Here is a 22,445-nt window from a genome sequence, read left to right on the forward strand (position 1 = left end):
GCCCTTCACAACCCTCGTAGGCACCCAGTCCTAGACATTCTCTCTAGAAGTGTGGCCCTCTAAATGCCAGGGATCATGATTAACACACTTGAAGCATTCGTAAGTCTGCAATAAAATGAATATTCAACTAAACTAACTGAAAAGCAGCTTGAGTTGACATTAAAAACTAGCTGTTATCCATTCCTCAAAATAGTGGTCATCTTATCACAGATCTCACTAGCACCTTTGTGATATGTTGAAGCAATTCTTGAATATCTCAGATTGGAATGGGAGTTGCACAACTTTATCCATATAGATATGAGGTCCTCACCCACCCCTGCTTGCCTGCATCCATTCACCATGCATAAAATATAAATTTTTATTCAAGTGCTCCAGGTGCCAAATGGGCAAAGAAAGTGGGAAAGGAGGAAGAGAGGCTGAGTGGATAATTGTGTGGGATAATCGGGCAGCATTTTGTGAAAGGATTCGTGCAAACAACCTTGTGTGTGGACTAGGAAGAGTTGCAGGAACTTATGGTATTGCACCAGGGCAGCTTATGTTTCTGATCTATAAGTGCTTTGCCCTATATAGTCTTAACCAAAATATGTCTGCAAGATCCACCGTAGTCTTCCCCATAACAATCTATAAAAAGGGACTCAAGTGCCAGCCATCCCGGCTGATTGAGCTGGTTCAGACATCATACAAGGCCAAAGTTAAACCTTTATTTATTTATTATTTATTTAAAAAATTTATACCGCCCTTCCAAAAGGCTCATTAAAACACCATTAAAATCAATTAACAGAACAAAAATTATAAACTACGTAAAATAATAATTAACAATTAAAACATCATAAAAGACCAATTAAATAGCCAAAACAATTTAAAAACAAGTTTTAAAAAGCTGAGAAAGTTTGGTTAAAGAGATGCATTTTCAGTAGTTTCTTTAAAATTGCCAGAGATGGGGAAGCTCGTATCTTATTAGGGAGTGCATTCCACAATCTTGGAGCAGCAGCTGAGAAGGCCCGTCTCTGTGTACCCACCAAACGAGTTGGCCGCAACTGGAGACGGACCTCCTCAAGTGACCTCAATGGGCACTGGGGCTCATAACTTAAGAAGACGCTCTCTTAAATACCCAGGGCCTAAGCCGTTTAGGGCTTTATAAGTTACAACTAGCACTTTGTATTTTGCCTGGAAACCTATTGGAAGCCAGTGTAGCTCCATCAACAGAGGAGTAACATGGTCTCTCCGGGATGACCCAGAGACCTGGCTGCCGCATTATGAACCAACTGAAGTTTCTGGACTATGTACAAAGGCAACCCCACGTAGAGCGCATTACAGAAGTCCAGTCTGGAGGTCACCAACAGATGTACCACTGTTTTGAGGTCACTGATCTCAAGAAACGGGCGCAGCTGGTGTATCAGCCAAAGCTGATAGAAAGCACCCCTGGCTTTGTATGATGTCTGTGAGCCTCAGGAGTAATGCTCCTCCCACCCCTTCACTTGTATGAGTCAAAAGAATTTTACTTCCATTTGGGGTCTGAATGAAGCCACAACTGGACATGTCGTGCAAATCAACTAATTGAGGTTTATTCTAACCACATGCTGAAACTCATTGGAAAACTTGGGCTCAGATCTAGATTTATTTTAAGCTGTGTTTAGAATAAATCAAAATTGATCAGTCTGGATTACACAACCAGTCCTGGCTTCTTTCTAACTGCAATCCGTAGTAGAATTTTCTGAGTCACACATGACAGGGGAGGGGGAAGCACATACTTCCAAGGCTCAGGGTTTAACCCTGGCTTCATGTGGCATCTGCCCATTATGTTTACGTAATGGCCCTCATATCAAAACGATTTGCCTATAGGCATGGCACAAAGCATTAGTCATTTTTTAGTGATGAGCCATTAGCTTTGATCATGTAGGGAAATAGTATGCATTGCTGATATTTAGCTAAATCTCACCAGTCCTATCAAGTTAGCTGTGCAGTTTCAGATATATTTGTATTGTCAGATCACAGCTTAATCCTAGTTAGCTGTGGCAGTGGGACTACAATCAGCTCTAGAGCATGGGTTCTCACATCACATTCTGCAGGAGGACACCTAGCTTGGTGGTCATTGTTAAGCCTTTAACTACGATTGCACAGGTCATGAGAACATACCTTATACTTGCCAATTGAGGTGCTGTATAGCTATCTCTCAGAAGTACACCTCAGAATCCAAGTGGATTTGTAAACAACCAAAGTTCAAAATCTCTCTGCACATGGAAAGCTAACTGCCTCCTTGATGTGATCATTTTTCATATGCAGAAAAAATTCTATGTGGAATGCTTTCAGACAAGTGATCTTTCATATTCATTGCATTCTGAAGTTGTGCAGGCCTATGAGAGGATTGTGACACATCCAGAGCAGGATATTTGGAGTAGATGTAGTATATTCTACATTTTTCTAAAATAAGACATGATCACTCATTCAATGTTGTAAGATGTTACATCTTACCTTTTGCATGTATGGCTTTGTCCAGTGCTTCAACATCAGCTGTGGGATTAAAGCTGGGGTAAGTATGAACTGCTGAGCCCCCTTTAGAATTTTTCTAAAAAAAACCAAATTGAATAAATGAAAAATTGTATTTGTTTTACATTTCTATCCTTCTCTATCCCAGGGGTTCAGGGTGAGTTACACTTGGAACCAGATCATAAAAGTGTAAACTACAAGCTTCTTGCAGTTAAACTAGGACTGGGAAGACTTGAGTTGAAATTCCCATTGAACCATGAAACTCACTGGGTGACTCTGGACCAGTCATGTATCTCTCAGCCTAACCTACCTCACAGGATTGTTGTGAGGATAAATATAACCATGTACACCGCTCTGAGCTCCTCGGAGGAAAAAGCAAGATATAAATGTAAGTAAATAAACAAACTAACAAATAAATAAACTAAACTTATCCAGATATTTAATCTGACAGGAAGGTTCTTAATGTAAATTAGGGAAACTGTACCAATCCAGTCATTTGACTGGCATTATGCATTAAAAGAACGGCAGAGTGATATATAGGTTTGCCAAAACTAAAATCGATAACCATCCACTGAATTATATTCTCATATAAAGATCAACTGAATCAATGGTGGATATTGATGGCCTTAATCTCTGCAGCTGCCACATGGTGAGAAATTAAATCAACTAGTTTTTTGATAGGGACCAATGAAAGTTGAACTCTACAGTCACGACTCAGTGAACAGGCTAGATTTTTCATAGTTTGTTTAATTGGTGATCAGGGAGACTGATGCTCATTGGATCCCTTCAGACAACAACCAGTTCCATTTGATTCCGATCAACTGACAGCTGCAAAATGCCCTGATGGAGAGATCCATTAAAATTAAAGGTCAAATGTATGTATAGTTGTTATAGAAGGAGTTCTCTCTACTCTTTCAATGTATGTTCAGTTCAAAACATTTATTCCCACAGTGATTATGGATACACAGCCAAGAATAGCATTAATTCCAGATTAATCCATCTGAAATATGATGATGATGATGATGATGATGATGATGATGATCGAGTCATCTTTAGGTGTATTAATCTTTATTTTTAGTTTAGCCTATTCTGTATTTCAACAACTAATTTCACAGGCTGACATATTATGCAATATTCTGTTTGCATGTTAATGAAAATGTGCACAGTACAGAACACTCTTGGACTAACGTATAAAATTGTGTGGAGTTGTGAGATGGACAGCCATTGGAAATAATGGCTGCACATTGCACAATTGCATTTATGCATTTTTTTGCATTTGCACAACTGCACATAAACTTCAATAAAGCACCAATAGAATATTGCACAGTATGTCAGCCATGGTTTCAACAGGATAGCCATATTTGTTTAGATTATGTTTAAGCAGGAATGACATTTATTATCAATATTCTGAAATTTAGTTTTGATATTCAACTACACTGCTTTTATCTACATATTTTGTTCTTTAGGGAAATCTCTTACAATGCATTGCTGTTCATCATTATCAATAAACCATGCTTGCTTCAAAAATTCTGATACAAAAGCCATGTTGATTCAAGTTTCTGTAAATGAAAAAAAAGAGATGAGAATGAAACTCTGTAGACGGACTTCTTACATTCTTTAAAAATAAGCTTCTGCATATTCAGGGCATTCTAAAAGCCACAAAATGAGTTCCCTGAAGGCATCGAAATGAGGCAAAGCTCTATTCAGCATCATGCTACTCTGGGAGTGGCTCTTGCTAGATCAGAAGAAGCACACAAGTTTCCCACATGCTGCTTCTCACCTGGCAGTGCTGCTTCCATGGGGAAGGGGGGAGTCACTAGTCTGCCCAAACCAAAAGCAGCATGAGAGAAATTCATACACAGCTTCCAAGCTGCTATAGAGAGAGGTAAAAAGAAACCAGGCAAGGGCCAAATGCAGTCTATCACATTGTTCAGATTATCACTGATCTGAACAGCCTTTGTAAGAAATACTAGTACCATACTTGCATACTGTTCCCTTATTTCTTACCTGGCATAGATATACCCCATGCCAGAATTGAGGTTTAGAGAACTGATGTTAAGGGACGAAGACTTGCTCAAAACACTGCATGGATCTGAACTAAAAACCAAGCTACATGTTAAATTAAGCAGCTGCTCAGTGCCAACATGCTTAGTTTTTACTCTTTAAATAGCAGCTGCAGGAGCCTGATATCCCATTCTGGACAGTGGCAGGAGCAGAAGCTGGTAAAGTTCCCTTCCACCATGCTCATGCGTGGAGCCACCATTGAGCGGCAGGGTTCAAACAACCCTGGCCACCAATCAAAAGGGCCGCCAGAGTCCTCCTTGCGCATGACATCACATGCAAAGAGGGTGTGACCTGATCACTCGAGGGCCTGCCCTCCAGATCAGTATAATTATTTCCCTTTTTCTCCCTCGCTGGAGGGAGAGGAAGTGAAATAGATGCAGCCAGCCAGCAAACGCTGGATGGAAATGAGCTCTGGAGAGCTTGCACAGGCTCTCTGGAGCCCAGGTCACACCCACATTCTCCAGAGCACATTTATTTCCCTTCCTCTCCCTCCAATGAGGGAGAGAAAGGGAAATAAATGCTGCCAGCCAGCAAACACTAGCTGGAAATGCGATCCGGAGGGTTGGGCCATACCCCCTCTGCACATGATATCACTGGCTGGTGTCCTGTGTATGCTGGGGCCCACCAGCACGGCGGATCATGGGCCACCAATCTGCGGGCTATGCCACTGGCTATGCTGTAGCCCAACTCTGATCAGGACCCCGTAGCTGTTATTTAGAGAGCCAAAAAACACAAATATGTCAGCTGAGCATAATATTTATTATTATTTATTTATTCGATTTTTATACCGCCCTTCCAAGCTGGCTCAGGGCGGTTTACAATTAAAAAACAGAAATCATTAAAAACAATTAAAATAGAAATACAAATATAAACATCAAATTTTAAAACATCTTAAAAAACAATTAAACTATCAAAACAATTAAAACCCCTGAAAACCAGGTTAAGATTAAAACAGTTAAAACTAAATTAAAAACCCTGAAAGGTATGTCATTTGGTCCTAATGCTTGAGGTCTTAGAGATTCATACCCAATAGTTTTCTGCATCTTCATTCCCAACATAGCATAGCCTTTATAATTTTACAAAAATTCCTTAGCATTAGCCAAGTTTGCTTTTTTATTTCCATGAACCTTCTCAAACAGTTTTGAACTATACAGGAGGCCAATTTTGCTCCATCTCTTAGCTAGAGAATATCTCATCAAAGCCACGAACATAGAGCAAAGGGTGTGGGGGGACATTCCGGTGGCTGAAGCAAAACAGCTCTTCTGTGATATACAAGTAATATGCAGGAACTGGTAATGGAGGTGCCACAAAAATTGACATAATGACTTTTCAAATGTTGCCACTGTGACTCCAGCTATGCTAAAAATGGCTTGGGATGTTTTGAAGACATGTTATAGTCCACACAATACATCTACAATACAACATGTGGAAGTTGGCTAAAGAATTAACTAAATAGAGCCATGAAATCTAGAACTCCAAAATCAAGCTTTTTGGATTATTGCAAAGATTGTATTACTGACTGAGGAAACTCTTTTAGGCCTCCGCATGTATCATTTAATCCAATATTCTTGCACAGAGACATGAGGAAGAATTCTCTGAAAAAATGTAACCTGATATATTAGCCGGAGGTTTCATTGGTCATGTTCAAACAGCATGCTTACTCAGAAGCCAATTCTATTATCCAGAACTCAACTCAAGTGTGTCAAAGTTTTCCTCAAAGACTAGGGCTTAGCTATTTTTGTTGTGGCCCTACATTCCTGTGCGACTCTGATATACAAATGTCTTTTATGTCCAGAATGTGTTGAAAGTTTGCAAAACCTGTCCTTTGACACAAAAGAACCACCAACCAGGGGAGGAAAAACAACAGCCTCGCCCTCTTTCGAAAGCATTTGTGGAAAGTATGAGCAGATCTGGAGTGAGACATTGCAGCTCTTACTCATACATACTGAAAAGCCGATTGTATAAAACCTAATTAAAGCAATTAGTTCCTTCAGCAATTAGTTCTTTTGCCTTCTCCAAGCACAGCTCATCTTTTAATTTCATGTACAGACAATGTTTGCAAAGGAAGGAACGGTTGTTAAACAGTTAAGCAATGTCATAATCTCTTTTAAACAACAACAAAAAGTTTCCATACAAGCCAGGCACATTTTTTCCTTCTAACTCACTCTTTGGTGGTTAAAAATAACGCCGTTTGCCATGGTAACCAAAGCAGAAGCGGAAGCAGCAGCAAGCAAGCACAGAGTTCTTTAGTTTACAACTAATTTAGTACACACTTAAGAAAAAGAAAAGAGAAAGCAGCATTTAGAACTTCTAAATTAGAAGTTATACAGTATTGTTACTCCCACCCATGTGCTATAAAAATAAATTCAACTGAATAACTTAATGCACTTATTTAGATGTAAGCTGCAATCCTATTCCTGCATTTGTACTTAGAAATAAATCCAGGAAAATAATTTTTGAAAGTAAATATGCTCAGAATTACAACCAAAATGCTACACATTTCTACAACCAACAGCAAGTGGAGAAAAACTTGTAGGGAATCCATACCTTTTGTTCTTCAAAACTCCAAAATACTATTTTCTGGTCTGGAAAACTACAAACTGGAAGAATGACGCTGTAGGCTTGCAATTTTTATAAACCCATCAGGAAACCACACCTAGCAACCAAAGCTTATTTCTACAGCTCTAGTGATTGGTTGCTCTGCGGTAGCAGGCTAACTATGGGATCCAGCCAAAAGACACGCCCAAATGTCTTGGAAACAAACTGAAATGAAGAACTGGATTCCTGAGGGAACGGAGAAGCTGCTGGGATCAGATGAACAAGCAAAGTTGGAATGGTATTGATGTATTAATTGGTACATACCTGCCAACATGTCCCTATTTTCCCATTCACTTGAACAGGGACATGTTGGCAGATATGACTTGAGTGGTGTTAACAACTGAAGTGACTTCCTTGGTGGACTACTTCTTCTGATACCAAAGCATACATTGGCACATGCATACAAGCACTCTCTTAGGCCAGTACACACCATTCTGTCCAAGTTGGAACTCTACTCTTGCCTCCAGGGACTCATACCTCATGGCATTGAGCTCTGCAGATTCCTTCATCCTGCAACTGATGGTGGTGTGACTCCCTCAAGCCCAACCTGACAGGAGGGCATCTACAGAGGGCAGCAGGGATTTAGCTATAATTGAGCTGATGGGTAGAAATAACCTAAAGCCCCCAGATCCACCCCTCCCTATTTTCTTCATTATCTCCCTCACTCTGAGGGGCTGCTGGAGAGAGGGGGCAAACGCGGGCCCCCTCTCCCCTAGCTACACCCCTGGAGGACAGGTTGTAGATGGGCTCCCTGAAACCTGCCCTGCCCCTAGATCAACACTTGCGAGTAAAGAACTGAATATTTTGCATGCTGGAAGAAGCCTTAAGCTGTCCCATACCATGCATGACCACCATCAGGAGACTCCTCTACAAAATGCCCTAGCCTTGTGTCTGGTTCAAAGGTTACTTTTTTTAACAAGTTGTTCTCAGATATGGTAACTGTGACTACACAAAACCTTGCAGGATCTCAGAGAAAGTATACTGATAAACAAAGAGCCCCCCCCCCGCCGCTAAACACAGATCTATGTTCTATTCCTTTATCTATATTTGTTAATACATTTATATTTAGGATTAAAACTATCTGGAATCACAAATCTGTATTCTTATTTCATAAAAGATAGGTAACGTATGATCTAAAAGTAATCTGAATAAAACAGTATAAATCCAGATAAAATATATACAAAGACAATAAACAAAGAATATTCTCCAGGGTAAACAAAACATCAAATATATGTAGAGAGAACTGTAAACATGTGACGTCTATATAGCAAAAGTCCAAAGGGGGTATTTCAAAGGGAGTCCTAAGGTTCAAGTGAGTTAAGATGCTTCTGTATCCATAGTGTAGAATAAACTGTTCTGCGGGAATACAACTGTAGCTTGAACTCCCATGGTGTGGCACAACACAAGAATTACTTGAACAATTTGATGTCTTGCGCCAAACACGTTTCGACCATTACCCAGTCTCCATCAGTGACATTAATACTGATGAATCACACTACTTGTGTTCCCATGTGGTGGTTCTGTTCACTAAAAATTCAACATTCGGGTCTTCTTCATTCCAGATCTGTAGTTGTGGATCTCCATTCTCCATGCTGTCATGGAGAATAAGGGTCTCAGAGAAGGAGGACATTGGTCTGAGGAAGAGATAAACACTCCTTTAGCAGGGACGCCTTCCTTGGGTGATGCACCCATATCCTCTCACACAGAGGATACTCCTCCAGGGGGTGGGGGCCTCTTAGTAGTGGGTGATTTGATCATTAGGGGCATAGACAGATGGTTCTGTGACCTGCGTGTAGACTGCATGGTTACTTGCCTGCCTGGTGCGAAGGTTGCAGACATCACGCTGCATCTAGATAGGCTGTTGGGCAGTGCTGGGGAGGAGTCAGCTGTCATGGTGCACGTTGGCAGAAACAATGTTGGGAAATGCAGTTGGGAGGTCCTGGAAGCAAAATTTAGGCTGCTAGGTAGCATACTGAAGCCCAGAACGCCCAGGGTAGCATTCTCTGAAGTGCTACCTGTTCCACACGCAGGGACAATGAGACAGGTGGAGCTGAGGGGTCTCAATGCGTGAATGAGATGGTGGTGCTGGGAGGAGGGGTTTAGATTCGTTAGGCACTGGGATACATTTTGGAGAAAGCGAAGCCTGTACAAAAGGGACAGGCTCCACTTGAACCAAAATGGAACCAGACTGCTAGCACTAAAAATCAAGAAGGTCGCAGAGCAGCTTTTAAAATGACAGCTGGGGGATTGCCTGCGGAAACAGGGTGGTATCTGCTTCAGCTGGCAAATCCCCTAAGGTGTGAGGGTGAACATGTTTCAGATAAACCAGAAGGGGACAGAGTAGAGCTGGAAGTTGAGCAGAAGGAAACACAGGACAGCTTGCCAAATAGGTCAAATGATGGTAAGGGGGATAGCACATGCCAACACTAGGTGAGGGACCCAGCGTATAGGTGTCTGTATACCAATGCCAGAAGCCTCCAAGCCAAGATGGGTGAGCTGGAGTACTTGTTTACTAAGGAAAACATAGATATAGTGGGTATAACAGAAACCTGGTGGAATGGTGAGAACCAGTGAGACACGATTATTCCTGGATATAAACTTTATAGAAGGGACAGGGAGGGGAGGGTTGGGGGAGGAGTGGTGCTGTATATCAAAGAAGAGATAGATTCCAATAAGCTAGAAAACCTAGGTGGACCAGAGTTCACCACAGAATCATTATGGGAAACATTATGAGGACTGAAAGGAAATGTATTAATAGGGACATGCTATTGCTCTCCAGATCAAAGTGCTGAGAGTGACCTGGAGTTAGAGAAACAAATAAAAGAGGCATCAAAGAGAGACAGGGCAGTAATAATGGGTGACTTCAACTACTACCCACACATAGACTGGGTAAATTCACATTCAGGTAATGACAGAGTCCAAATTTCTAGATGTGCTATATGACTGTGCCTTAGAACAGTTAGTCACGGAACCAACCAGAGAGATGGTGACTTTGGATTTAATCCTGTGTGGTGCCCAGGACCTGGTGCGAGATGTCAGAGTTGCAGAACCATTGGGTAGCACTGACCATAGTGTGATCCAATTCAGCATATATGTGAATAGAGAATTGTCAAGGAAGTCCAACACAGATGCGTTGGACTTCAGAAGAGGAAACTTCTCAAAACTGCGGGGACTGGTAAGAAGGAAGTTGAAAGGGAAAGTCAGGAGGGTCAAATCACTCCAGAAAGCATGGAACTTATTTAAAACCACAGCACTAGAAGCACAGTTGGAATGTATATCAAGAAGGAGAAAAGGTACCACCAAGTTCAGGAGGATTCCAGCATAGCTAACAAGTAGAGTCAGAGAAGCTATAAAAGGAAAGAAGACTTCCTTCAGAAAATGGAAGTCCTGCCCAGATGAAGAGAACAGGAAGGAACATAAACTCTGGCAAAAGAAATGCAAGGACACAATAAGGGATGCAAAGAGAGTTTGAGGAGCATACAGCTAGAAGTATCAAGGGGAATAACAAAAACTTCTTTAAATATATCAGAAGTAGAAAACCTGCCAGGGAGGTGGCTGAACCCTTAGATGATGAGGGTGTGAAAGGGATTATTAAGGAGGATAAGGAGATTGCAGAGAAGCTGAATGAGTTCTTTGCATCTGTCTTCACGGTGGAGGATAATGACCATATATCCTCTCCAGAATTGAGTTGTTCAGGTTTAGCAGTTGAGGAACTGGGCAAATTTGAGATGACAAGGGTAGATGTTTTAAACTGTCTTGAAAAGCTAAAAATTAACAAATCACCTGGGCCAGATAACATCCACCCAAGAGTTCTGAAGGAACTCAAATGTGAAATTGCCGATCTCCTAGCAAAAATATATAACTTGTCCCTTCAGCCAGGCTCTGTACCAGAGGACTGGAAAGTAGCCAGTGTGACTCCAGTTTTCAAGACGGGATCCAGGAGGGATCTGGGAAATTACAGGCCGGTCAGCTTAACTTCGGTGCCGCGTAAATTGATGGAAAGCATACTTAAGGACAAAATTGTTAAGCATATAAAAGAACAGGCCTTGTTGAAGGAGAACCAGCATGGCTTCTGCAAGGGAAGGTCCTGAGGGCCCCTCAGATCCACCCCTCCCTATTGTCTTCATCATCTCCCTCACTCTGAGGAGCCACTGGAGAGGGGCGAACATGGACCCCCTTTCCCCTAGCTATGCCCCTGGATCCCAGTGTTTACATTCTCTCCATTGTATGACTCCTCTCCCCCCACCCTTCCTCCAGCACCAAACAAAAGAAGAAGATTACTGGAGCGGGATCTGCTCTCTGTGCCAACAACAAGGGAGGCTTGATTGTCATAAACGTGGAACAGGGTCTTCTTGGTCATTGCCTCCAGGCTTTGAAATACTCATCCAGTAGACATCCACTTGTCATTTACCATCACAGCTTTTAGAAGGCAGGTAAAAATGTGGCTTTTTACTCAGGCTTCTATATGAGTTCTGTTCTCTTTTGCTGCTGCTGCTTCTGTGTGCTGTTTTGTTGTTGTTGTTTTATGCTATATATAGGTTTGTCTAATTTTTAAAATAATTTTCACTGTTTTTAATATTCAAATTTAATATCTGTACTGTTTTAATTGCCCAATATATTCAATTCAGTTTATTATGATCAAAGATCAGCACACAGATCAAATCCAGGTACAACCCAATATATTTGTTTTTTAAATAGGTTGTGAACTGCCTTTGGATTATTTTTAATGAAAGGGGGTGTATAAATCTAACATTAATTAATTAATTGAATGAATGATTGAAAGAATTTCTCCCATGTATACATGGTAGAAATGTGACAGCTTATAACATTTTAAAAAATAATTTAAAGTTGGCATGTTTGACATTACTAAATGTCAAAAGTTCAGGCTGAGGTTCTATGACCACTCGGAAAGAAAGCCCCATCAAACTGAATGAATACACTCTGGATTAGGCTGCATGGCCATTAGACATTAAGGCCTTAGTACTGCAAGGAGTGAGACAGCATGGAAATGATAGGAATAGGAACAGCTACCACCCCAAAAAAGGGGTATGGGGGGAAAGATGTTTGAGAACCACAACTAGAAGCAACTCCTGCTTCTAGTAAAGCAAAGAGAGACAGAGAGACAGAGAGACCGCAAACTGATTCCTTAAGGTCAATTCATTTGTTCAAAAATCCTTTGTTCTCTTACTAATCTGTCATCCTTGATTAGAAATATGTGCATATTACCCCTTATTTAAGAAGCACAACATAACTGATGAATATTTCAAAAAGAAGAAAAAATAAATGTGGACAGTATTTTTTTAATGATCATACTGATTGCAACTACTTATGTACTAGACTTGAGGTGATTAGTCACACCTCCTGTTTCAGAAGATCACTGACCCAGAAATCCCAACCCTTACCAAATTGTTGAGAGCAACAGAAAAAGCAGCTCTCACCCCTGCCCTGTTTGGTCTTAGTACTATTTATTTATTTATTACATTTATAAACCGATCCATCCAGAGGCTCTGGGCCGTGTACAACAATTTTTAAAAAGATATAAAAACACACAATTCAAAACACAGTGCTAAAAACAATATAAAAACAACTGAAAAACAACTGAAAAACAATTAAAACCAATTAAAATACTTTAAAAAAACAATACTTTACAAGCCTTGGAAGGCCAGGACAAACAAATAGGTTTTGGGGGCTCTCTTAAAGGCGGACATCGAGTCTAAACTGCGGATATCTGCCGGGAGTGCATTCCATAGACCAGGAGCAGCTACAGAAAAGGCCCGGTTCTGAGTCGCCACCAGACATACCGGTGGTAACTGGAGACGGACCTCTCCAGATGATCTCAACGAGCGATGGGGATCATACCGAAGAAGGCGCTCTCTAAGGTAGCCCGGATCCAAGCTGTTCAGAGCTTTAAAGGTAATAACCAGCACTTTGTATTTCACCTGGAAACATATTGACAGCAATGCAGCTGTTTTAAGACAGGCATAATATGGTCTCTCCAGGTTACCCCAGAGACCAATCTGGCTGCCACATTTTGAACTAACTGAAGTTTCCAAACTACGTACAAAGGCAGCCCCACATAGAGCACATTGCAATAGTCAAGCCTGGAGGTTACCAGCAGATGCACCACTGTTTTAAGATCATTCTCTTCAAGGAATGGACGCAGCTGTTGAATCAGACAAAGCTGATAGTCAGCATTCCTGGCCATAGCCTCCACCTGAGAAACCATGGTGAGGTCTGGATCCAAGAGCACTCCCAAGCTGCATACCTGCTCCTTCTGGGGGAGTGTAACCCCATCCAGCACAAGAAGATCTAACTCCTCTCTTAAATTCTGATCCCCAAAATGAGCATCTCCGCCTTGCTTGCGTTCAGCTTCAATTTGTTATCCCTCATCCAGCCCATTACTGCCTGTAGGCAGGCATTTAGGGAGTGAATGCCATTTGATGATGATGATGATGATGATGATGATGATTGATAAGGAGAAATAGATTTGGGTGTCATCAGCATACTGATAACACCCTGCACCAAATCTCCTGATGATCTCATCCTGCGGTTTCATGTAAATATTAAAAAGTATTGGTGACAGAATGGAGCCCTGAGGGACTCCATATAATAGTTCTCATTTTAAAGAGGAACTGTCACCAAGCTCCACCATCTAGAATCTGCCTGAGAGATGGGAGCAGAACCACTGCAAAGCAGTGCCTCCTATCCCCAATTCCCCCAGGCGATCTAGAAGGATACCATGGTCAATGGTATAGAATGCTGCCGACAGATCCAAAAGAAACAACAGAGTTACACTCATTCTGTCAATTCCCCGGTAAAGGTCATCCATCGGGCTGACCAAGGCAGACACAACCCCAGAGCCCGCTCTAAAGCCAGTTTGAAATGGGTCTAGATAATTGGTTTCCTCCAAAACCAGGCTGGAACTGGTTAGCCACCACTCTCTCAATCACCTTGCCCAACCATGGGAGATTGGAGACTGGCCTATAACTATCCATCACTGAGGGATCTAGGGAAGGCTTCTTAAGAAGTGGTCTAAACATTGCCTCCTTCAAACAAGGAGGCATCCTACCCTCCCTCAGCGATGAGTTAATGATAGTAACTAAGCCATCCCCAACAATCTCCCTGCTAGACAGAAGCAGCCAAGTTGGGCAAGGATCCAGAGAACAAGTGGTAGGCTGCACCGCCCCACGCAGCTTGTCCACGTCATCAGGCATCACAGATTAAAACTGATCCAATCTAATACTGCAAGAGGGATTGCTGGACACCACCTTAATAGACTCTGCAGAAACAGTGGAGTCCAAGTTGCCCCGAATACAGGAGATTTTGTCCACAAAGAACCCATTAAAAGCATTGCAGCAGAACAAAGTCTCCGGGGATTGGTTTGAATTGGAAGGAGTCTGAATCAAACTCCTCACAACTAGGGACAGCTCTGCCGGATGCAAACCCGCAGAAGCAATGCGCGTAGACCAGAATTGGTTTTTTGCCACATGCACTGCCTCCACATAAACCTTCAAATGGGCTCTATGCTGTATCCTGTCACATTCAAGCTGAGTTCTCCTCCACTTGCGCTCCAGTCGCCTACCTTGCTGCTTCAGACCCTGTAACTTTGGGCAAATAGAATAAAGTTTAAAGGGTAAACCTGGAAGATGAAGAATGACTTCCAACAGGACAAAGTGGAAGAAGAAGAACATTCCTTGCCAAACACGATATGTTCTTCAGTTACTTAAAAACTATGGTAGGGAAAACTACGGTAGGATGCATAAGTGACAGAGATAACATAAGATGAGTAGGTTAAAAGCATTCAACTTTATTTCTGATCTATACTGAGCATTGAGCATTGCATTTGTGTTTTTGGATCCAATCTGATATTCAGAGAGTAGCATATTGAATATGCAACCTGATCTTTCAGCATATTTATTTGGAATTAAACTCCAGTGAGTTTACTGAATGCAATGAGTGTATTTTCCAATAAGAGTGTATAGAATTGTTGCATTTAATTGGTATAGTGGTTAGAGTGCTGGACTAGGACCGGGGAGACCCGAGTTCAGATCCCCATTCATCCATGAAACTAGCTGGGTGACTCTGGGCCAGTCACTTCTCTCTCAGCCTAACCTACTTCACAGGGTTGTTGTGAAAGAGAAACTCAAGTATGTAGTACACCGCTCTGGGCTCCTTGGAGGAAGAGCGGGACATAAATGTAAATAATAATAATAATAATTAATAATAATTTGAGGGATCTGAATTCAAATTGTGCATGAGACATGAATTAGTTGAAAGGTGTAGGGCTGTGCGAACTGGTCCAGTTTGAGCCCTGGTTTGACTTGAACCAGGGCGGTTCAAGTGGTCCGGATTTGAACCAGACTTGCCCCTCAAAAGGAGGTGCCAGTCTGTGTTCAAACTGGCCTTGCCCCAGTTCATACCAGACCGGTTCAGACTGTTTGGGACTCTACTTGTAAAGGGAATCCAATGAAGATTCCCTTTTACAACTAAAGGGACAGGGGTCTTCCTAGAGCTAGAGGGTGCAGGAGGGGAGTCAGAGCTACTTACTTTAATTTCTGGTGGCGGCCCACTCCACCTGCGCCCAGCCTCCTCCAGAGTAGTCCAGGCCTCACTTAAATGGTAAAATTGCAATAAGTAAAATGAGGACAATGGCTTGTCTGTTGTAGACTGTTGGGATGGACGTTTATAAAGCACTTTGCATAATCATCACCAACATATTTACTTTGAAGTTGGTCTTGCTGATTACCTTGGAATTTCCTGCTAAATAACAGGCCAGCCATATCCATATGTATTAACTAATAAGTCCCATTCAGATCAATGAGACATTCAGTGAGATAAGCATGCATATGATTGTAGTCTTGGAGGTTTATCGAAGGGTGATTTACTCTGGCTTCACAACATTTAGGTTAGGGGTTAGTTCATATGAGTGAGGTATTTATAGTGCCTTCAGTTTGGTGCAGTTCATACAGCCAGGGGCATTATTCAATTTTTCCCATGAAAATTGGCCCACAGTACTGAGCTATTCTGTAAGGGTGGTCTAGAAATCGAACAAATAAAAAATAAATACATACATACATAACATAAATGTTTTTTTAAAGTTGCACTTTTCTGGAGTGTGCAAACAGCTGTGTGGTATACTTCAGCATTTCTGTGGAGCTGTGTTGAGAGACCCCGCGATAAACCAGATAGCGTGAGAAATGGTGTTGTGGCTACCTGCCAAACAGTGACTTTGGGCACTGTCAGCTCCACCTGCCACCCCTTTCAGTTCCTAACGGCAGGCTTGTTTATTGGCTTGAAAGTTAACTTCCATTCTACAGCACAATACAGTAATCCCTCGACCTACGAACTACTCGACGTCCGATGTTTTCGAGTTACGAGCGACAAAAAAGACCGGAAGTAGTTGCCGGTTTAGATTCAGCTTACTCGACCTACGAATTTTTAGATGCGGTTTCCTCAACTTACGAATGTTTCCAGACTTCCGTGGTGCGCTCTTCGACTTACGAAAATTTCGACCTCCGAACGTGCGTTTGGAATGGATTAATTACATAAGTCGAGGGACCACTGTATAATTCATTTTGTTTATTCTCACCCCCCGTGCTCTTGAACATAACATAAGAACATAAGAACAACCCTGCTGGATCAGGCCCAAGGCCCATCTAGTCCAGCATCCTGTTTCACACAGTGGCCCACCAGATGCTGCTGGAAGCCACAAGCAGGAGTTGAGGCCATGCCCTCTCTCCTGCTGTTACTCCCCTGCAACTGGTACTCAGAGGCATTCTGCCATTGAGGCTGGAGGTGGACTATACCCCTCCAACTAGTAGCCGATGATAGACCTCTCCTCCATGAAGTTATCCAAACCTCTCTTAAAGCCATCCAGGTTGTTGGCTGTCACCACATCTTGTGGCAGAGAATTACACAAGCTGATTATGTGTTTTGTGAAAAAGTACTTCCGTTTGTTGGTCCTAGATTTCCTGGCAATCAATTTCATGGAATGACCCCTGGTTCTAGTGTTATGTGAGAGGGAAAAGAATTTCTCTCTATCCACCTTCTCCACACCATGCATGATTTTACAGACCTCTATCATGTCTCCCCGCAGTCGTCTTTTTTTCTAAACTAAAAAGCCCCAGGTGTTGTAGCCTTGCCTCATAAGGAAGGTGTTCTAGGCCTCGGAACATCTTGGTTGCCCTCCTCTGCACCTTTTCCAGTTCTACAATGTCTTTTTTTTAGATGTGGTGAGCAAAATTGTATGCTGTACTCGAGGTGCACTAGAACAATGGACAGGCACACCACACGGAAATCCAAAATCCAAAGCAGCTTTCATACTCTGTACTGTAGGCCTATGCAGTTGGATGTATCCAATAGCAATATTCCAGATATAGCAGGAATAATTCTGATCTGATATATGGAAGGCTATATCAGACTGGAATTATTGGAATCCCATCCAGAAATATCATTAAAATAATTGTTAAAAATTTTTGATAACTGGAAGATAAATATGATGGCAGAAATAAAAAATGCTATTCACAGCTGCTTTCTGCAGTTCCAGCCACCACTACCCCCGGTAGTCGTGGTTATTATTTCCTAATAGCACCCACTCAATTGCAAAATGAAGAGAACAAGAGGGAAATCCTTTTGAATCAGTATGGGTGCACAAGGTCAGCTTTTTAAACTAAATGCCTATCAGGGGAAAGAGAGAAAAAAATCAGAGCACAGTAATGGCTGGGCAGAGAATTCTGAAATTTGGCACACAGATAGCAGAGGATGGCAGGCCTTTGGGTATTTAAATTTCAAGTAGAGAAGTCCAGCCATCTTCCCCTACTTGTGTGCCAAATTTCAGAATTCTGCCCAGCCATATCCACATTCTGAATTTTCTCTCTCTTTTTCCCATTGCGTTGGGATGGTTGGGATGTAGTGCTTGGGGATCAAATTGATCTTGCATGCCGGTACTCTTGTACAAGAAAAATCTTTTAAAAGAAAATAAGAAAATGCATATTTTCCTTTCTTCACTCTCTGGGCCAGAGGGAAGAGCAGCAATGGGAAGCAGGCGAGTTTACGTGTGCTGTGCTATAGCCCTGTATAGCCCTCCATCAGCGAAAAGATAGAAACATCTCTAACTAAGCCATTTGGTTTGCTGAGGCATCTGAATGAGCTTGGTGGTCTTTTTATGTGGTAACAGCTTTCAGCTCCTCAGACTCCTTCTTACCAGCCAGCCTTCTGTCTTAGCCTGGATCAAATTGTGGGAGTGGTAGAAGGGGGCGGGGCAGTGCTGGCTAGTACTACTGTTACAATGCCAGGAACAGGGCAGGGCTCTGTACACTTCTTCTGCGGCCTGCAGGTATCATTCAGTGCACTCACGACTGATTCAACCTGAAATTTGAGTGCACTGATTCAACCTGAATTTTTTTAACACTTTACACCTGCAAGCATATTTGTGCCTTCAAGCACAGAAGGCTAAAGAAGCAATGAGCAATTCAGCTGACACATAAAACCCCAGCTATGTCACTGACAATGGCATAATCGTTAGCCAGTCTTCTTGTAGGTAGGGCTGTAGCCAGGGTGGGGCCATGCACTGCCCCACCTAGAGCACCTCACCAAAGAATTTTTTTAACAGATTCTTTTTTAAAAACACAACACAGAAAAACAGGATTTGTAATGTGATATCTGACTTTTAATAAATGGGAACTTGGTTTAGAATAATAAAATTTCTTATTTAAAATTAAATTATTATTATTTTAAATAAAATTATTTAAAATTAAATAATAAAATTTAAAAATATCAACAACAGTTAGTCCCAGAAGTGCACTTAGATAATTTCGGAGCCTTAACCTAAAGGCCTTTGGAGGGGGGCCCCCACAGCTGGAGGCCCCCCTCCCACTGCAAGTTAAGCATAATCCCCCTACACACACAGACACACACGCAGACACACACACACACACACACACACTATGACAAACACAGTATTTTTAACACGGGTATATTCATGCAAATACGCAGTAGCAGAAACATTTTAACACACAACTTAACATATTCCCAACCCACATTTTATTTCCCCCACTCCCTTCTGTCTCTAAAGCACCCAGCATAGGTCATAATCACATTCAGCCTCCCGGTGCAGTGCAGGCCATCAGTGACCACACAATCTGGGAGAGTCTAAAGAGGATTTGGGATCCCCAGGGGATGTTGAGACCCTGGACTTTGGCCCCAAAGTCCAGGGGTAAGAACACTACTGGCTAGTCCTACTGAGAAATTAGCTAAAACACAAACCCTGTTTATTATGTTGTATGTGCATATAGGTGCCTGCACATATATACATGTTTTTGCGTGAATTACTGTATTCATGTTCATTTGAAGCTGGGTACAAACCCTGTCAAATGGAAGGTGCAAATAGGAAATGTACTGCTGTATCTGTGTTGAGCATAATGGGCTCATTCTCATGATCCTAAGGATCATGAGAAGCATCCAGCCAGGGTAGGAGAACCATGCATGCTCCTGATTGGCAATCATGTGCTAGCAAAGATCAAGGTAGGAGAAGAGGACAGTGATTTGCGGGAGCTGGGTAGACAGGGCATAGCCAACCCATATTCACTGAGGATGAAAAGCCCTCCAGCCCAGCTCCTGGCTCCCACACAATCACTCTCCCAAACTGACCCACTATGGAAATGATACATTTCCAGCCCATGTAATTAAAAGGTGGACATGCCAAAAGCATGCCCATTCTGACATATTTTGCAGATGTCCTCCTTGTGCTGAACCACTGCTATACACACAACCCCCCCAAGTACTAATGTAAACATGTAGAGTGGTGACTCAGGTGAACCACGCTCCCATACAATAAAGAAATATGCCAGTAAGATCTCCAGACACCCATGAAAGATATCAGGATCAGGGATGTGCAAATTGATTTGGGGACAAAACTATTTGTAACAGAATCTAGCCGATTTGGGTGATATGTGGACAGAACAAATCATCCCTGTGCTCAATTGCTCAAATTCAGGTACAAAACAAATTGCCCAGAATTGGACCCCCCAAAATTCGGAGATTTGGACCTCAACTTTGTGGCCACAGTGGGTTGGGTGGTAGTGCCCAATGGGTGGAAACTACCACCCAAATTTCAAAGAAATTGGTCAAAGGGGTGATTTTTAACAATTCTTTGAAGTTTGCGCATCTTTAAGCTTTTCCCCATAGGGAATAATGGGTCCTACTGCTGTTCCCAGGCTTTTCAGCAAATGCCCACGAAAAAGGCCCAGAGTGACTTCTCCTCTCAGTAATTTGTTGCTTTGATGCCAGTGCTTCCTGTGCCAGTTCTGGGATCCCACTTAAGTCTCACAGGCCTTCTGAAGCTTCTTCTTCCCTCTCTCCGGGTCTTTCCTTTGAACCTTTCTCCAGACTAGACCCTCACCTTACCGTAAGAGAAATATTAAAGAAAGAAAACATTTTCCTGGTTCTGTGTTTTTTCTTCTTGCTAGTTCAGTGCAGACAGTACACTGAACACACAGTTAGCCACCAAGCTCAGCTCATCACTCCCTTCAATAGGGCCCTGGGCAACCACCCGGCTCATCTACCCCTAAACTTGGCCCTGTTCCCAAGACAATGGGAGAACTGCGGAGGTTGTAAAATTGTACACAAGGAGGCCAATGAAAACGTTGGCTGTTTCAACTCATCTTTTGAGCCCCTACCTTTCCCCACTCAATTTGAATCAAAATCTCCTAAGTGAGAACTTGCAGTAAATCCTTAATATTTCTATACTTCATCATGCTTATGACACTAAAAAATATACCAGTTATTTAGTTAAAGGCATCTTTAATGAGCCTTCCATATAGCCTGCATAAACTCATCCATCTTTTTTATCCTTTTTACACAAGGTGTTTATGTAAGGAAGGAGATCACTGTACACAAAAGACTCTTGGTGTAACTGTTTGTATTTAACTTCTGTGTTTTGGATGCAAACAGTGCACAGAGGCAGCTGAACTTGGTAACAGGATTATAGCTCTTGGTTATGAGGAATTTAAATCACACACTTTCCAGACGTTTTGTTGAAGTCCTGCTTCATGAAGGAGCCTGCCTACAACTCTGCCTCTCTGGTTGGTTCATCTCCCTGTTGCAAAATAATAGTATTGTCTGCTAGCAGCTACTGATGTGGGGAAGAAACAGACACAGTAAGAAAATAATAGAAGAAAGGGAGGATGCAAAATTTCCACAATGCTAAGGAAAAGACTGTGTGTCCTTGGGCATGGCCCTGCCAAGGAGTAGCTTCTATGACTCAGAGCCACACCCCTTGGCTTCCTCCCACTTCTAGGGGAAGAAATGTTTTACTGTTTTTCATCAGCCACAAATTCCAGCACAGCACTCTCTTTGCCTGCCCAACTTTTCAATCCTCCATACTCTTGTTATTACGTGCCCAAGTCCATTGTCTAGTTAGCTCATTTGTTTTGTGGAAATCTATGAAATCTATGTGTGTTTGTGTGTGTGGCATGCATGTCTACCCTGTGAAACCAGGGAAGGAGAAACAACAAACAGTGGATGGTTCTGTGCATATATAATTTTTTTTAAAAAATCAAAAATGCAAATGAAAAGCTACAGAGCATTATGTATCTACCAGGAAAGAGGCTGAGCTTAAATAAGTCTACTCCAGTAGAACAATCCTGAGTTCCACCCAGCAGCAAGGATACGATCGCAACCCCATTCCACTCTCCTGGTAGAATGCAACATTACACTTGTGTAGTGGATAAATACACACTGGAATGATGTAATATTGCACTGGTGGTACAATGGTAACTGCTGTGACAGTGGGACGCTGCCTGCACAAGAGGTAGAAATGGGCAATGCTAGGGACATAATGGGGTGGAGCAAAGTGTAGTCGGAATCATTTGCTAACTCTGATAGCTGCTTAACCAAAGTTCCCAAGAAAGGAGGTGTGGACATATTAAAACATTTATTCTGGGAAGCTATAACCAAGATCCAACCTGGGCCCCCTTGCATGCTCAGCCTGGGCTCTTCCACTGTGCTCGGTGGTGGGCTGATTATCTGGGATCCCTGAATGTAATGAATGCAGAAGAGGACATTCATTCATTCATTCATTCAGTTACTATATTGCCCCATCTGTCAGCTGTGGGCAGTTTACAACCAATAAAACACCAACATTATCAATTAAAATGAGCGAACAATAAAAATTAAAAACAATATAAAACAGTTTAAAACAATTTTAAAATAATTTTAAAACCCTGGATGACTGGACACCCCCTCCCCAAAAGAGTCTTAAGAGCTCTCTTGAAGGTCAGTAATGTTGAGCCTTGGAT

General features: G+C 42.1%; 1 protein-coding gene across 3 annotated transcripts in view; it reads right to left on the bottom strand.

Moving 5' to 3' along the window:
- Positions 1-22,445, bottom strand: part of ANXA1 (annexin A1) — an 89,606-nt gene that overhangs the window by 20,870 nt on the left and 46,291 nt on the right. The window contains exons 1-3 of one of the 3 annotated variants that reach the window (XM_053302701.1): positions 7,099-7,252; positions 3,967-4,046; positions 2,473-2,566 (exon numbers count right to left, since the gene is read on the bottom strand). In XM_053302701.1, coding sequence (XP_053158676.1) covers positions 2,473-2,566; positions 3,967-4,032 — 160 coding nt within the window. In that variant the 5' untranslated portion in view covers positions 4,033-4,046; positions 7,099-7,252. Of the gene's footprint in view, positions 1-2,472; positions 2,567-3,966; positions 4,047-6,716; positions 6,738-7,098; positions 7,253-22,445 lie in introns of those variants that run through there. The other 2 variants (XM_053302702.1, XM_053302703.1) reach the window with 2 other exon arrangements.

The sequence above is a fragment of the Hemicordylus capensis genome, chromosome 2 (genome assembly GCF_027244095.1).
Source record: "Hemicordylus capensis ecotype Gifberg chromosome 2, rHemCap1.1.pri, whole genome shotgun sequence".
In the NCBI taxonomy this organism is placed as follows: domain Eukaryota; kingdom Metazoa; phylum Chordata; class Lepidosauria; order Squamata; family Cordylidae; genus Hemicordylus; species Hemicordylus capensis.